Raw genomic sequence first — 19,148 nt, forward strand, 5'->3', positions numbered from 1 at the left:
TGGTAGGGCATTGATTTTGTGTCATTTACTAATTGTAAATTAGACAATTACTTATGATTATATGATCCATGTTCATTTAGAATTTTAAATCTATTTTTAGGAATTTTAGGGCTTGTGACGATCTTAAATCTGGTGGTATCTTTATTAAAATAATTTGTCCACTTTTTTTTGCTGGGGCAGAGAGAGAGAGAGAGAACGAATAGCACAATTTCCATAGGTACCAGTATGTGGCTCGTCAGCAGAAAAAGCATATTGGTCATTCTGACCTCCTCTTTCCAGGCAATTTCTGGCTGAATGAGGTTTGGTACACATTGTACAGTTTGGTTTTCAATGGGGGCCATTCAAGTATCATGTAAGCAGATTTTCAGCCATTTTTGACCCCCCCCCCCCCCACGTCAGCAAAACACGAAACCCCCCCCCCCCCAGCAAAATTTCGTCAGCGGCTTAGAATATTTCATATCTTCAAAATGGGGTGGTTGATGCATAAGCAACCTTCAAACTCCCCTCCTCTCTTGTCATCAACAGTCAGGAAATCCGAACCCCCCCCCCCCCCCGGCAGTGTTTCTCAAAGTGTGAGTCGTGTCTCCTAGGAGGCCTAGCTATTTTGTCTAGGATTTTCGCCGCCCCCATTATATTAAAATTTGATGTTATAATGGTGTTCTTTGTTTCCACCTGAAATTTGCTGCCTGTGGCAGTTGCCCCTTCTGCCTTCCCCCTCCATTTCCGGCCCTATTTAGAGGTGTCGTGACGAGCTGGAGATATTGATTTGTATGCTTATTTATTATTTCAATTGGTTCTTTTGTAAGTAAAAATATCTACCAAACTATTCTGGGAAGACACAGATGAACCATGAATTGGGCAAGACTGGGCAACTAGTAACAAAATGCTGAGAACCATTGAGTTACGGGACAATGTTCAAAACAGAATATATGATCACGCATACCTGAGGTATTTCTCAACTTGGAAAGGTGTTGCCTAAAATCTGGCAGAAAAACACTGCACTTAAGATTTTTCTGCGAAATTATTTCAAACTGTCAAATTAATGAATGACAGTTGCATACAGGGCCGCAATTAGATGCTTGGTCGGCCGGGACAAGCAGGCATTTTGATGCCCCTTTGTAATTTTGAAGTAGAGGTTGAAGGATGAAATTGGTGCAGCCTCTAGTCCAGTGGCACGAGACCCACTGCTCCCCACTAATTGCAGCCCTGCTAAAATTTTCTAATTTTTCCTTAAAACACTTCCATATTGCCCTGCAATAGTACTAATTGTTCTGCGCATACGTCGCAGATTTCGGCATATTTGGCTTTGTGGATTGTATACATAAGAAACATTAGAATTAAGTATCATTGTAAATAATCGTCAAAAATTCATTTTATTGTACACTGGGGAAACAACGTAACTATACCGAAATGAGAAGCAACCAACAGCTAGACTTTTTTTCGGAACTGTATGAAGTTCCTTCTCCAGTAGCAAAGAAAAATTAAAAGATAAATATTTATGATAAACATCATTTCGTCTCTGTCTTGAACAGCGAGTAACATCCCGCTATAAGGATTATTTATATTTTCATTTTTCTTTGCTATTGAAGAAGGATCTTCATTCAGTTCCGAAACGTGGCTAGCTGTTGTTCGCTTCTGATTTTGGGTATAGTTACATTGTTTCCCTCTAGTTATTGTCTCATTCAAAAGGTGTTTCCTTTCTATTTACTGCAGTATTTCAAAAGAATTCATAATTATTAAATTATTGTAGGTAACATCAGAATTCAGTATTATCTATATACAGGGTGACGGTATCCTGTAAGTGCTAATATGGCATTTATCTCATCAACCGTCCATTGTAGAGAAACGATTCTAGTTTGGGAGTTTAAATACAGTGTGTCACAAAATAAAAATCTAAATTTTTACACGGTCCTCCTGTGTTCAAACTTCCAATTAGAAAGTTGTTGCCCTGTCTCTTCTGTGATGCCAAAAAAAATTCCATTTGTTCTGAGCGCAATGTTCACAGAGATATTCGACAAACTGAGGAAACTTTGGAAAGAACAGCATTAAATGCGGAAAAAATATTTAACGTTCTTTCTGACAAAACTGGTTTTTTTTTTTTCTCAAAAGAACTGATCTCAATGCTTTATTGACGTTTTGCTTGGATATAGAAACCAAACAACGAAACACATGATTTTTTTTGGAAACAGTTATTTGCTAAATATTATGCTGAGGTGAACTCAGAAAGAAAAGTCATCACGTCTCAGCCGGGACTCTAAACCAGGCCCTCTTGCATGCCAGGCAAGCATGCAAGATCCACAAAACAAGATTTCTTTTATTAAAGCTTTTATATAAATAATGCATTTTCTTATTTTAAAACATGTTCAAAACTGATCAAAAACATCATAAGAGTGTTTGAGATTTAAGAAACAGTAATGTTATGTCAGTTTTAGTAATGTGTTTTGAGTAATTTTTTGTAATAAAATTTTTTTCTTGATTTTAATTTTATGAAATATAATTTTAAATTACAATAGTTTTTAATTATTGATTTCAATTTCCCTGGGGGAATTTTCATTTTCAAGTTTCAGTTATACGATTTTTTCATTTATATGATGCTTTGACCCGCTGTGTTCCTGCGGTGTGACTGAAACCTCGACAACGAGTCATATAAATGAGGTTTTGTTGAAGGGGACCTGAGCTCCGCCAACACTTTTATTAACTTTACGCCTATGAGTATAACTGCTCTATCTCAAAGCAACAGGATCATTTAATTCATAGGTCTGTTAGATCTCGTATTTTATGTACCAATGTTACTCATAACATTTAGATCTTAGAAGGGGTGATTGCCATCCTCTGGAACTGTGTCTGTTTTAGAATCGGCTATAAACTGTAGATACCAATACAATTAACCCTGGTATGCAGAATAGGATAATGATGTGACAAAAATGGTCACGGCAGCTGCAAGGGATGCTAGCTTGTTACCTTATTATTTTCATTATCAGAGTGTCTACTACATACCCAAAGAGAAGTTTTATGAATTTTTGTTGACCTCTGCTTGTCTGCCTAAATAAGCTTCACAGGAATCTTACATCGAATACATTTCAAACCAACTACGACCATGGTCTACATCAGTGGTTTGCAACCAGTGCTCCATGTGTACCTCCCAGGGGCTCCACGGCGACTCGAGGAAAATAAGATGAATCTGTAAATTTGATAGATAGGTAAATAACAGAGTCCTACAAAGTTCTGCCATGAAAATTATTTACAAAAAAGGGCTCCTCAAGTCAAACAAGGCTACATCATAGAAATTATATAGAAAAGGGCAATATATATGCAAGTCAAAAAAGGTTGAGAACCGCTGGTCTAGACAAAGTAATTTTAATTAATGCGCAACTGGAAACCATTTTCAATTGCACACTAAACATGCTGGTGAATGGCGTAAAAGGAAATGGCATATCAAGGGCATGAATAGCAGAAAATGAATAATAGTAGAAAACTTAGAGAAAAATGAAAGACTGAAAATCTGTTAAAGATGCTGGAAAATAAAATACACAGAACAAATCAGTTAAAAATATGGAGTGAAAACAGATGTACTTGAATGAATCAAAGGAGTTGACTTTTTAATGGAAAAACAGCTGGAAATAGCGATTGAAAGGTTTTTGTTGTTCTATGGATTAGTTGCAATTCATGTAGTTTGACCCCATTTTATAATTTCTCTGAAGTCTAGGTGGCAAATCCTGGGGAGGGGGCCCTCAAGCTAATTCCATTTGCTGACTCAAGAAATAAAATTGCGGGAAGGACAAATGACGTCATCAAAAAGTCAGCTTCTATTGTGACATAACTTCAAAGTTTCTTGAAGGAAAATTTTGTTTTTTGGTGCAAGATGATGCAGAGTTGAATAATTACCGCGTTTTTGTATCAGAGTGTAGCAAATGAGGGGAAATTGTCAAAATTTGTAGCAGAATGTAACAGACGTCTGAAATTACTTTTCCATTCCTGCCTTTGGAGAAAAAATTATTGTGGGCTCTTCACAGAGAAAAACACACAGCCTCCATTTTCGAAACATTTATTAACAAAAACATACAAAACGATCACACACAGATATAACGAAAAAAGAGGCCTTTCCCGCCGACTTCTCCCGGCAAACTCACTGTTGCCAAAACTAATCTTTACAATACTACTTATTCACTTGCGTGCCGCAGTGCCACATCTACCGACAACAAAAACAACTAAAAAAAATCCTACAGCTCGGCCATCCTGCGGCTCACTGACCTCAGTGACATTTTACATGAACACAATATTCTTATAAGCATGAAAAATTCGGAACATAAAATTTGTATCAGCATAAAAATTCAGGACATTATATTCACATACATTTCTAATAACGTTTCATGAGATCAGCAGCGGTAGCAGTGGTAAAAGGACCTGAATGATCTCCGACTTTCGTGACCTCATATCTGTACTTAGCATTCACTTTTGTCACTTCATATGGACCAAAGAATTTGGGTCTCAACTTTAGTCCGGGGCTGAATTGAGTCCTTTGTAGAGCCACCAGGTCACCAACTTGGTATTTGGGTGCCTTTTTTCTCTTTTTGTTGTAAGTACGCCTATTTTCAGCCTGAATCTTGTGGATACTTTTCTTCGCTTCTTCTCTAATGACATTTCTTTGATCGTGGAATTCATCTACAGCCTCTTCCATCAGAAGATCTAGTACAATGTCTTCTTTATTTTTCATTTTCACACCAGTTAAAAGTTCAAATGGTGTGTATGTATTTCATACTTCGACTAGTTGTGCTGTTCAAGACCCTCTGCAACTTATCGACGTACTTGAACCATTTTGTTGCATCGTGGAGAGTCAACTTGGTTAGGACTGGTATTAGAGTATGGTGTATTCATTTGACCTGTCCGTTCCCGTGAGGAACACATGTGGCAATCTGTAAATGCATGATGCCCTCTTCAGCACAGTAATCACTGAAACCTTTCGAAGCGAATGCTGAGTCTCTGTCAGTTATAATCCGGTACGGACTCCCAAACGTTTTCTGCTGAAGCTTCAGTTTCTCCAAGGCGGCCTCTGCCGACGTAGACTTAACTGGATGCAACCAGGTGAATTTCGTGAACGCTTCTACAACAGTTATATGCTGGTAATTCTTATTCGTTGAAGGTAAGAGACCTATGAAATCAACCTGATAAGTTCCTAGTGGTACATCTGCTTTTGGGATTGGGTTCAAAAACCCTTCCTTTTCCCCACATTTTTTGTTTGCCAATATGCATGGAACACAACTGGGAATAACTCTTTCTGTCAGCTTGCTCAAGTTACGAATATGGAACTCTTGCTTGACAGCCTCTTCCGTCTTAGACGTGAAAAAGTGACCTTTTTCATGGGCTAATTTTATCAGCTCTATCTGCCTGTCTTTTGGAACCACAATGAGTTCACGACCATTCATAAATTTGTAGAGAATATTGTTCCCTACAAAGCATTCTTCAGATTCAATGTCAGTAAGTAGTGCTTTAAGGGCACAAATCTGTTCATCTTCTAATTGGGCATTCTTCAGTTTCCCCGTCAAGGTGTCATTCTCAACTATCACGACTGCGTGTCTACTTAAGGCATTCACATGCTGCATCCTCTGACCGGGCCTGTGAGAGATTTCATAATCAAATTCTTCCAGAAGAAGAGCACATCTATAGTGATTCTTGTAGCAAGATCTTTCTTGTCCATGGTCTTCTGAAATGCTGAACAGTCCGTGACAATTTTGAATCTATTAACCAAAAAATATACTCTGAACTTCTTCAAGGCTAGAACTTCTAGCTCATAGCTACTGTACTTCTCAGCGGTTTATGGAAAATTCCCCGACAACAATTCACCACTACGAAAATTCACAAATAGGAAATTTCAACGCTAGGGAAATTCACCGCCAGAAAATTCACACCTAGGAAAATTCACCGACTAACAATTCACAGACAACAGTTCGATGAGAGTAAGAAAGCAAGGGAGTGGGCGATTGAGTTACTCAGGCAGTGAGCGAGGGATTGAGCGAGAGTGATTGAATGAGCGAGCAAGCTACTGAGTGAGTAACCAAGCTACTGAATCCGTGAGTGAGTGAGCTACTGAGTGGATGAGTGGCCCAGTGAGTAAGTAAGTGGCCAAGTGAATAAGTGAGTGAGTGACCTTGAGAGTGATCCTAAAGATATGGCAGAAAGTTTTAATAATGACTTTATTAGAAGAAATTGAGATGATACGGAAGAAATTACAAATTGCTGTTGCACAAGAGAATATATTCAATAATTCCATTAACTCTATATTTTACTCAGAATCTTCTAACAAAACATTAAAGGAATAATAACAGAGAATTAAAAGGTAATAAAGTAAGTGGATACGCGATGAATCAACTCCCTAAAAATTATAATCGTCTCCTGTTATCACTTAGATATAATAAAAAACATTGTTGATCATCAGTTAGCAATGAATTATTTTTTCATGAAACTAGCTGTTACCAGCGACTTCATTGGTGTGGATTTGCAATCTCAGATTTAGTCAGTGATGATTAACCACTTTAACACCTCATGATCCCCATGGGTGATGAACTTTCAGAAATCCTGTTTTAGTACGTGTCTACATCTATATACTGCATATAAAATAACATGTCCTGCCGACTCATTCATCATCGCTGAGCCAATACCGCTGAAGCTATAAATATGTCATTAGGTCGATATTGTAATATATACAATATAACATAGAACAATCAGATTTTTTACTCATTTGTGACACAACTAGGTTAAAACTAATTCACTCACTCCCTCACTCACTTACTCAATCACTCACTCACATACTCACTAGGTCGCTCACTCACATACTCACTAGGTCACTCACTCACATACTCACTAGGTCACTCACTCACATACTCACTAGGTCACTCACTCACTCCTTACTCAGTAACTCAATCGCTCACTCCCACGCTAACTGACTCGCATCGAACTGTTGTCGGTGAATTGTTGTCAGTGAATTGCTGGCGGTGAATTTTCCAGACACGCTCCTCAGCGGGACATGTTTTTTTCTACATGTAGTAAACTGGATGTAAGCTTCCGTCATCAGCTTCTTGTAGTAATACTGTACCATAACCATGTTTGCTGGCATCTGTATGAAACTCTATTCTCCGCCCTTGTTGAAAAATACTTAGCACTGGACTTTCGGTTAGTAGTGTTTTGAGCTTCGTGAATGCTTCTTCTTGTTCGGGACCAAAATAAAATGAATGGTCTTTTCTCAACAAATCACTTAGTGGTTTGGCGATCTTGGCATATATCCTAGGATAAACTTTATGGTATATGCCGCAAGTCCTGCTCGTTAAGACAGGAAATTTTTTCAATGCTAGTGTCTTTTCCGGAGACGGGCGTATCGACCCATTTTCTACAATATGGCCAAGGAACTCTACCTGTTGTTTCAAAAATTGGCATTTTTTCAATTTGATCTTGAGACCATATTTTCACGCCACTCTCAGAACAGTTTCTAACTTATCCAAGCCGTCCCTTTCATAAGCCGAGAGAATGATCAAGTCGTCCATATAAATAATAACAACACCTTTGTTCATGGGGTTCCTGAAAATGCTGAAAACGTACCGCTGAAAGACACTTGGGCAGGTGCTTAACCCGAATGGGACCTTATTAAACTCACACTGACCGTTTGGGACCACGAAGGATGGACGTGTACTTCCTACAGTCTTCATCAACATCTACATAGAAAAACCAGTTTTTAAGATCCAATGTGGTGTACAATTTTCCACCCTGCAACTTATCTAAAACATCTTCTATCAACAGCAGAGGAAATCTGTCTTTGACGAGCTTCCTGTTCGATTTTCTATAATCAATGCACAACCTAGTTGTGCTGTCCTTTTTCTTCACCAATACCAATGGGCTGGCATAGTCAGAAGAACTTGGTCTGATAATTCCTTCTTCCAGCCATTCATGGATCTGCTTGTCTCTCAGGAAATGATAGGTGTCGAGCTCTCTGATATACAGGTGTTTCATCATTGAGAATAATTCTCATAGAGACATTTGTTTTTTTCAGTATTTTCCGGCCTGTAAGACAAAACAGTCTTTCTTAGCTTCTCCCTCACTTCTCTATCACAAATGTGACCCAGTTCAAGTTTGTCTTGATTCAATTCAGATGAGCCAATGTCTTCTCTCCTCGTTACGAAAAGTGACTTCACTTTCGTCGAAGCACAATGAAGCATGTTTTCGGATTCCAACTTCAATCATTGCTTGAAAGTTTGGTTGTGTTGTGAGCACAACGTGCCACGTAAGGGTAAAGCTATTTCCGTGCAAATCAACTTCCTGTTCAAAGAATCCTTTAGTCCATATCTATTCCGCCCCAATGCCAGATAGTAGTATGGGCTTACACGTCAATTCCGGAATGCCAACAGCTTGTCTGTATACATCCTCACGCAACAGGCATACTGCACTGCCCGTGTCAATGAGTGCACAAACTGTCAAATTTTTTAATTTCATCTGTTTAGTAGGAACCTCTCCAACGGTACCTCTCTTCGGTACTGTCACTGTGTTCAGTAATGTGACAAGTGGCCCAAATTACCACACCCATAACATCTCATTTGACTATTGTTCTTCTCAGTTTGTCTATTTCCATCCATCTGTCTACTTCCATAACTTCCATCCTCCTCCCGCTTTATTCAGGGCCCGTCATTTAGGGGGAGGGGGGCAGGCTTTTGAAAATACACTAAAAATGGTATGTGTGTATATATATATATATATATATATATATATATATATATATATATATATATACACACACACACATACATACATACATGCATACATTGAGTACATGTGTTTTGCCCCCCCCCCCCTCCGGAAAAAGTTGAAATGACGACCCTGGCTTTATTCTTGACATCCTTGATGTTGTAGAACTTGTCCTGAAAATTTTGGAATGTTGGTTTCTGGAGTTTTTGTCATTCCCACTCACCAGCATGTGATGTTTTGACATGTCTCTTAACACTTTCGTAATCATCAAGTTTTTCTGACAGTTCCGTAGGAGACACAAAATTACTCCATTCGTCTAAATGATAATCTCGGAAATCAACTGGGCTTTGCTTTTTAATTTGATGATGAAATCCCTCAACCGATCGAATATTGTTACTTTTAAAGCGGATGTCCAGCCATAAAAATATGTGCATAATTCCTAATGAAAATCTTGGCAAGTACTGGTCTGATTTTTCTGATGCGAGACAAACAGCTGATGAAACTTTTCCGCCGTCAATTTGAATCCTTTCATCAACAGTCCTTTTAGAAAATCATAATTCTCCACATTCTCCTCAGGCTCTCATGCAATCAGTTGATTTATTTCATGAGGTAATAGTCCTAGTAGATGAGTGACCCATTCCTCCTTTGGTAGTGATACCCGGCGAGCTTGCCACTCAAAGAGCACAAGGTAGAGAGTTATATCATCACTCATATCAAATCTTTGCATCATGTTTTGTAACTCTCTGCCTGGACTTTTAGCATTTTCAAACTCAGCCCTTCCGCCTGATCAGGATTCTACCTCCATTTTCAGTTTCTCTATTTCCAGTTTCATATGTTGTTCTTCCATCTCGTCTCTTCTTCATTGCTCTTCGATCTCATCTTTCCTCTGCTGCTCTTCTATTGCGCCTCTTCTCTTCTGCTCTTCCTTCCCTTAACCTATGATAGTTTTCAGCAACTCTTTGCCAAACTCATCATATTCTTTGCTTTCCAGAATGGTGTTCTTGAGATCTATGATTTTGAAATTAAGGGTTGTGTCCAACCCTAATTCACTAGTGAGCACCTTCAAGTCTTTTTTGATGCCCTGTGCCAAATAAGACATGGCGATCTAGTGTAAAAGGACGTAAATGACACTGCAATGTACTTTCAGTCAGAAACACTTTTTTTTTTCACGGGCACAAAACACTTATTGAGTCTTGACGACCTTAACGAAGTAACGTTACCAATTAGGCCCCGCCGGAAATGGTCCTTTTCTAGTCATTTTTATATTTTTACTACCTTTAACATTGATTTTGAGATCGATCAGCGAGATGCCGCAGATCGGCCGCCATGTTACATCTTTTGCGCTGCCAGATGCAGAATGTCATGCAATATTTTTAGTTCATGTGAATATGTAAATTTCTCAAATGTTACGTCGATTCTAGCGCCGCTGAGTCTGAATACGGATTGGTTCCGGTAATGTGAGATAAAGAAATTATATGACATCCAGAAGGCTGTAATCGATGGACCGATCAAGTGAAAACGTTTGAAATCAGTGATATGTTAACGCGAAAACTCTAAAACAAATTTACTGATGCATTTTTTGGTAGACTTAAAATATTGTAAAATATAAAGATTAACGCCAAATTAAAACTCCTAAGAAAACGAAAAGGTTGTCATATCATTATTGTCATTTGTGTGACAAAATTATTTTGGAAAGATAAAAATAGAATCCGGGAAGTAACGTTATTCATTACAGCTCACCTGAATCAGCACGCTCCACCAACGAAACTCGAATCAAGACAACTCGCCATCGCATCCAAATGCGCCGAATCAAAATCGATCCCGACGAGCCCCCAATTTCTCTGTGGGCTCTTCACAGAGAAAAACACACAGCCTCCATTTTCGAAACATTTATTACGTGCACAAAAACATACAAGACGATCACACACAGATATAACAAAAAATGCTGCCTTTCCCGCCGACTTCTCCCGGCAAACTCACTGCTGCCGAAACTAATCTTTACAATACTACTTATTCACTTGCGTGTTGCAGCACCATCTACCGACAACAAAAAGAACTAAAAAAATCCCAAAGAATTTACCCAGAAAAAATATATTGGTTTTAATCCCCCGAAATGACATCACAAGCTTAATGTAAATTGTCACCATTACATCAAATCGCAAAAAATACAGTGGATATTATTTTCAAAGGGGGACAACAATATTTGCCAAACAGCCGTTCTCAATTCGGCTTTTTGACATTCACAATTGGCAAGATAACTTGCATCTGCTTTGACCATATGCAGGGATGCAACTATATAGTTTCTCGGCTTAGAGACAAGCACACATTTTGGTTCCTCTGTGATGTAGAAGTAGTAGTCCAAAAATGACTTCAGTGGCCCCCTCTAGTCCAGTGCCTGGGACACCAGACCTGCCTGCACCTCTAAAACTGACCGATGGGGATCTTTTTGTTGGCAAGATTTGATTTTAGAGTAGTAAGGACAGGTAATTTAACAGAGTGGTTTTAAACCTGCCCCCCGCAGTCCTGGGATATTCTAGAGGGCCATGGGTGAAAATCAGATGAAAAAAGGAACCACAATAAGTGGTTAAGGAGACCACAGAGATCAGTGAAGAAAAAGGTTTCAAGTCACATATAAAAAGAAAAATGTGACTACCTTCAAAATCCAGCATAGTTGTCCATAGAACCCATGGGTGCATATAGGCATGGCCAGGCATCATATCCATGGAAGTTCTACATGATGAGATCTGGCACTATGATTTTCAAATGTAAATATGTCTTACACACGTGCATGTACATGTTCAAAAAAAATAAGAATAATTCAAGCACTCAAATGAGGATAGGGCCCCTGGATAAGACGGAGGCCCACAAGAAGATAATATGGTGCAAATGGGGGACAGGGGCTGTGAAAGGTTGGGAAACACTGATTTAATTTACTGATTAGCAACAATTGGAGACTTGGTGCTAATCAGTTATGGCTTGCATGATGGCAAGGCATTGGAGTTTTGGAAAAATCTCTACAATGTTTTCAAAAGTCCCTATTATATTTATTTTTTTGCGGTATTTGGAACTGCACAAAAAACTCTCTAAGGTGTACTTCTTATAGTGGAGCAAAGAGGTAAGAATTATTAGAAGAGTTAACAAGAATTACGATGAAGGAAGAAAAAATAGATAGGGATGGAGGAAGAGATGTATGTCAACACATAGTGAAAGAAGAGGAGGATCTGCGATTTTCTCTGAGTTCTGGAATGTAAGGGTGTGATGATCCCTATGAAGAAGAAAGAAAAAAGGGAGAAATGGATCAATCAGCAGATCGAGGTGAAAACAAATCGGATTGTTCAAGTTGCACACTTCATTGTATATCAACTCTTTTTCTGTTTCGCCTCACTTCTTGAGCATGTGTAGTATAGAACATAACAATACAATAGTTTCCATCGCTAATCTCTATTATGCACTCACTTACCTCTTGGTTGGTGCATTATGTGAATGGCCTAATTCTAATTCTCCAAAGTTGGTAGCTCTGCTAGACTCATTGTGATGCATTGCAAATTCTTAGTTCAGTCATATCTGTAAGTTTAACTCCTCATACTTTTCACAGTTTCTTTCATACACAAGATCTAGAAATTAAACAGCTATCTTTCTGCTCTGCATCTAGGGATAAGTCTATAAAATGTCCAGAACCAGCATTGCCCACACTAGATTATTTTCAGTTCAATATCACTGAAGTCAAATGAAGGAAAAATTAAAATTAAAACTGCAAAATTTAAATCAATGATTTTTTTAAAAAAATGAAGTGATTTAAATCATGATTTAATTATCTTGCATCCCAGAACTCCAGGCTGGCCTGCATATTGTTTTCTATCTCTTTTTGACCAAAGACAACACAATACTCATGCCATCTTCAAGAGAAATCATTAATACATTGCACATACAAATTCTTTCAGAAGCACTAAAATCAATATTTACCATTTGTGATGTATCAAGAGATACAATCATCCTTTTTTCTGCATGTGGACATTCAATACCACCAGATACACTTGTACCGCCTGAAATAATACAGAATTTTATCGATGAATATTTTTGTTTAAATTGTACATAATAAATAAAACCTGTTATTTGCAGTTAATATACAAACTTTGGCCTATATTCCAAAATTTTATGCGGCAAGCAGAAATAAGAAAAAAAAAATTTAAATATGCTCTCTGAATGGTGAAGTTAAAAGGTAATATGGAAAACCAAATATAATTTTTAACAATAATGAATTAATACAGAAAGTATCTTAGCACCAATTAAATATGTTCAAATCAACTTCTTTTATGATTTTCATTGAAATTTGGCTTACTAAGAGGTTACAGTAGACTCTTGCTTATCCGGTGCATATTAGGCAGACCAGATTACTGGAAGACAGTTGAAAAAAAAAAAACTCATCTAAATAATGTAAACTTCTGTGCATAGATACACGGCCCTATATAATTTTGGACTCCCAAAAATTCACTTTTTTTTATTAACTAACCATCAATAAAACATGTTCTGTCACAGAACTCCTCCCCCCCCCCCCCCTATCAAAGTTGAGTCTTGGACTAGTATCATGCTTTCCTTTTCCACAAACAAAGGTTGTCAGATTGGATCACTGGACAGGCAGGACTAGCGCATAGCCAGGTTATCAAGAATTTACCGTATTTAGATCTTATGACTTGCGAAAGTAATCATAGGTGAAATACCGCCTACAAGCAGAAAAGTTTTGGTATACATGTGCCAGTCATCCACTTGATTCCAACAGTAAAAAAAAGATCTGGTGTTTTGGAAAGTTCCATCTACTACTACTTAATCATACAAGCACCTCATAAATATTCTATGGGGAAGTTTGAACAAATTGGTACATGTATTGCATGTGTGAACATGTGTGTACATATATAACCTCAACTTATTTGTGGTGCTGCCATCTGTTTTATTTATTTATTTATGCAATGTTGTTGGCCATCCAAGGCCTATACAAGAGGACGCCATAGATTTGTACACATATGCTTTTTAAGACTAGAAATTTGACTAGAAATCAGAGATTGTGGGGGAGTTGACAATAGTAGAGGGGAGCTTGTTCCATTCGACTATGGTATTGGGAAAGAAACTGAATTTAGAACAATCTGTAGAGGCAAAAATAGGTTTTAATTTTTTGGGGTGGTCAAGTCTGTTTTTGATATCTGGCAGTGAAAATGACAATAGCTTAAATTTTTATGTTAACTACAGTGTTGAAGGTCTGCCTGCTCTCTATGGAGAAATTTTCAAATGGGAAATTGACTCCCATTTGTTCCTGAAAGTACTCGGAAGGAAATTGTTGCAAAATGGGAGAGAATTTTGGAAGAATCAACACAATATTTGGCGATTCAGCACTCGTTATTTGGCGATATTGGCGATTTAACACTCATTATTTGACAACAGTGGCAATTTAATGCTGGTTATTCGGTTCTTAATTAGTTTCTAAATTAGCATTCGTAACTCAGTGAACTTGCTCTTTTAGTCCCAGAATGAAAATGTTTTTCATGAAACATCGAAATTTGACATAATGATAACTGACTACAGTAATTTCTGCTGCTTCCTACAACTTTTTCTTTTGAAAACGGAAACTGACTCACACTTACGCTTTAAAGATGAAAGACTATTGCAAACCATCTGCTGTTTCACGATCGCGGATATTATCAGGGTTTCGCGATAGAAAGCCCATTGAGGGGCAGATAGTTTAAAACAGTAATATATTTTTCATAAATCTGTTACTACTATACAGCAGAACCTTGATTAACTGGGCTTAACAGTGTGAAAGTATAAAAAAAAACAACTATTGAATATTAAGTCTGGGAGATATACAGTAAGAGATGTGCTACTTCTTATGGGAAAGAAAATGAAAATGTATGTGAGGTAGTGTAAGGGTACGTCCATAGTGAACCGCTTCTCGCTACTCGCGGCTGAAAAAAGATCGTGAAAACTCATTGGGGCGGCCATAGTGCGCCCGCCTACCTGCTTTTACCGGCTCAAACTGCTTTTACCCGCTTTAACCAGAATGAATTATTATTTCTTTTTCTCGCTTGACCGGCTCACCGCTTGCAGTTTTGAACGGATACTTTCCTCTAAGTGTTCGTTTTATAATGGAATAGTAAATCGACAGAGTTTTTGTAACGATCAATTATCGTTATTACTAATCGTTGATTAGTTATGACATAATAAAAGCGAAATCGTTAATCATTAAGTAATTAAGGAAAATTAACAATTATAGTGAATCCAATTGGAGTTTTTGTGACGATTAATTATTAATACTAATCGTTAACTAGATGACATAATAAAAGCAATATCGTTGGTTAGTCATTAATTAAGGTTAATTAACGATTATACTGAATCCAACGGAGTTTTTGTGATGGATAATTGTTGCTAATACTAATCGTTAATTAGTTATGACATAATAAGCGAAATCGTTAATTAATTAAGGATCATTAATTATCATACTAAATCCAGCGGAGTTTTTATGACGCCTAATTATTAATACTAATCGTTAATTAGTTGACGTAATGAAAACGATATCGTTAATTAATCAAAATACCGTTGGATTTCGTTTTATCGTTACTAATTATTGATCATGATTTAGTTTTATCGTTAATAAACTAATTAATGATAAAACGAAATCCAACGGATTTTGCCGTTAATTAGTCAGTTCATCGGCCATAGTTAATCGGCCAGTTCAGTTTTGTCGTTATTAGTTGATTAGTTAATTATCGATCATGATTTAGTTTTATTATTAATGTAAACTAATTAACGATAAAACTAAATCAAACGGAATTTTGTAACGATTAATTTTCGTTTTTCTAATCGAAAATTTGTTGTGGCACTAAAAGCGAAATCGCTGATTTATCATCAATTAATTAATTAACTATAATTAGTGATTACACTAAACCCATTGCAACTTCAAGGCGAGTCCTATTCATTTCATGTACATTCGTCATTCTTTCATGTTTAATTTTATAATAAATATTTTTTGTTGTCAACAAAAACACACAATAGACCCCCACGTGATAGCTCCATGATGCCAACTGCCCATGCAGGCAGACGCTCCCGCGAGCGGTGCACTATAACCACCACCGGCTAGAATCGCGCGGGATCATCCCGCCTTCTACAACTGCCGCGGTTTAAGCAATAAAGCGAGAAGCGGTGCACTATGGACGTACCCTAACTAGAGTACACTGGTCTTTGTTCTTCAAGGACAGCTGGTGTCTTTATTGGATTATAGGACCACCTGCCCCTAGCATGATGGTGTCACTATTGTTACTGCTTCTTTGTGAAGGGAAAAAGAAACTGTGAGATACACCACTACATTTAGATGTGTGATGATTATTACACACCTTATTCATGAATTTGCTAAAGATAGAGCATCAGAAATGTTGTAAGAATAAGAAATTTTGGCTTTTATATATATATCTTTAAATAACTAAGATGCTTCATACGAAATATATATATATATATTCTGGCCACTTTTATGAGACTTTTTGAAAAAAACAACTTATAAAATCATTTGTCATTTAAAGATATACCATCAGAATGTACCCCAAGGATATAAAATGTGGTAAAAATGAAACATTGTGGCTAATAATGAACCAATATGATATTTTTCAAGGAAAAAATTATATTTAGGCAACTTTTATTTGATTTTTTGAAAAAAACCTAACTGGTTTTTTTAAAAAAAACCACTTGGTTAAAACCAAAGTTTAAACCAAACAACCCTGCTATTTGGCATAAAAAACACGAAAATACACTATTGGAGCAAGATGGCGCAAGATGTTAATTTTGGCACAGTGCAGCGCAATTGGTGCAGAGTTCCCGCCCCTGATAATGACATCCCTTTCTTGAAAAAAACAATAAATGAATCAAATGGAGCTAAAGTAACTAGATATGATGGCGTAACTAACAAAAATGTTAAAAATTATTGTATCCCACAATATTGATGTACCTAATTGATTCATCGATCAGTGGAAATTATTTCTACAATGAATTAAAATTCCATCTTCTCTACCCAATTTATAAGAAAGTAGATCCAAATGAAATAATAAACTACAGACCAATATCGGTTCTTTTAATGTTTTCTAAAATAATCAACAACTAACAAGTTTTTTAAACTATAAGAATTATTTGGCCCAGAATCAGTAATTTTAAAAACACTGAGAAATGGCTATAATTAAAATCTGTCACTATTTAAATACCGGTTACAATAACAATAAATACTCTATTGTTGTCTATTTAGACCTGAAACATGCATTTGATAATGTGAATTTGGCCATACTAACAGAAAAATTACATAGAGATGGTATACGAGGACAAATATTGAAATGGTTCAAAACATATTACTTTGACAGACAAGTAGTAGTAATAAATCAGAAAATGAGTAGTTATCTCCAGATTCAAAAAAGGGTCCCCAATGATCTGTTTTGGGTTCCAGATTATTTTTAATTTACATGAACGACTTCTGCAAACTGGAACTAAACGGTCCATCAATTTCATGCGTCGATGACACAGCTCTGTACTTAGAGGATGATGACATAACAACTTTGATAATAAAGACAGAGGATGATCGGAAATGTATCAATCAACGGATGGTTGCAAACAAACTTGAATTGAACATGCAAAAGACAGAATATCAGATTACTAAAACGAGAAGCTAAAATTCCGACACAGAAACTTCATATCTATCACCCTCAATCACAACAGAACTGCAACTGCCAAAAAATACAAAGAGTACATGAATACGAATACTTAGGAATAACCATACAGGAAAGTAAGTAAAGATAACCATGATTTGAAATGGAATATTCATTGGGATAAAATAACAAAAAAATTTGATTATATTATTCATTTTCTACTATTCATTCTCTTGATATGCCATTTCTTTTTACGTTATCCACCAGCATGTTTAGCGTTCAATGGAAAATGGTTTCCAGATGATCATTAATTAAAATTACTTTGTCTAGACCAGTGATTCCCAACGTGGGTGATGGAATGTTCCAGGGGGGCGGTAGAAACTACGGGTATAGCATAGGATTCTATGGGTTAGGTTGCTTTGGGGCGGTGGGAGAAAAAAATTTCTGAAGAAGGGGGCGTTGGGACAAAAAAGGTTGTAAAACCAGTTCTCAACTGGTGCTCCACGAAGCCCTTGGGGCTCCTTGTGCACTCTCCAGGGGCTCCGTGGCCGCTTGAGGAAAATTTAAAAAAAAACAGTAAAATTAAAAAATAATAATCATATTTTCAAATCGTAAATAAAAAAACAGTAACTTTGATGAGTAATTCAGAAATGGGCCTACGTGGCTCCGCCATATCATTTTTTTTACTAAAAAGGGCTCCTTCAGTTCAAAAAAGGTTGAGAACCGCTGGTCTAGACCATGGTTGTAGTTGGTTTCAAAGGAACGAAAAGATAATTCACATAAATGTTGTGCTTGTTATGTGTTGCTATCTATCTTTCAAATCAAAAATGAGAATGAAAATGAAAATTTTTTCTGCAAATTTCAAATTATGACTGTATTGGATTGAATAATTTTCAGAAACAGTTGTAATTTATGATTCATCTCATCTAGTTGGAACACAATTCAAGATAGTATACAATGAATATGTGTAAGTTTATGAAGTATAAGTGAATATAAAGCCCACGATAAGAGCTTTAATAACCAAACTGCCCCTATGTTATCTTTCACAGGCATGGACATATGGAAGGGGGGGGGGGGGGGGAGTTGGTCACCATGATCAATCACCCCCCCCCCCCCCCCAGTGAAATGTGAATATGATATGGCATTCAATAAATCCGTTGAAATTACTTGCATCAATATTTTTGATTAAATAACAAAAATTCAAGAAAACTTGGACTAAAAAACCAGGGCATTTTCCTAAAAAAAGTCGAAAAAGAAAGAAAAATACAACTACCCAAAAATATGGGACAATGTAGGACGTATGGTCACAACAATGTAAGGGGGGGAAAACACCCCTCCCAACAGTGAACTCTAGATCTGCCCCTGATCTCTCACCATATTACTCATGGCATATACAAAAATCTGTGAGTTCCCCCCAGATAATTTTACTCATGCGGTTTATATGCCAGAGGGGCACTCAGAGTGATGTCTTGCACAGGTGAGAATTTTGTCTCAAGCCTTCTGTGTATTGTGCCTTCTGTGCTCCTTCACATGATTGCATAGGGGCTATTATATATTTTTTGGGAGGGACCTGTTAAAGTGACCGGTGAAGAATTGTGACCTGGGTGTCCATAGAAAATAACGACCTAGGCAAACAACATTCCCAGATGTGGACGCCCATAGCTGTCAGTATAACTGCTTCATCTAAAAGCACTGTAGTCTGCATGGGATGACCATTAAAAAAAGGGATAGGTCCAGGGCAATTTATTGCAC

The 19,148-nt window shown here is 37.1% G+C and overlaps 1 protein-coding gene across 1 annotated transcript in view; it reads right to left on the reverse strand.

Moving 5' to 3' along the window:
- Window positions 1-19,148, reverse strand: part of Agps (alkyldihydroxyacetonephosphate synthase) — a 426,147-nt gene that overhangs the window by 268,349 nt on the left and 138,650 nt on the right. Inside the window, exon 7 of the mRNA XM_089248613.1 lies at window positions 12,691-12,770. Within this exon, the coding sequence (XP_089104739.1) occupies window positions 12,691-12,770 (80 nt within the window). The remainder of the gene's footprint in view (window positions 1-12,690; window positions 12,771-19,148) is intronic.

The sequence above is a fragment of the Pholcus phalangioides genome, unplaced genomic scaffold (assembly GCF_987345545.1).
Source record: "Pholcus phalangioides strain wild (caught in Gottingen) unplaced genomic scaffold, Ppha-v1.0 ptg000020l_1, whole genome shotgun sequence".
NCBI lineage: Eukaryota > Metazoa > Arthropoda > Arachnida > Araneae > Pholcidae > Pholcus > Pholcus phalangioides.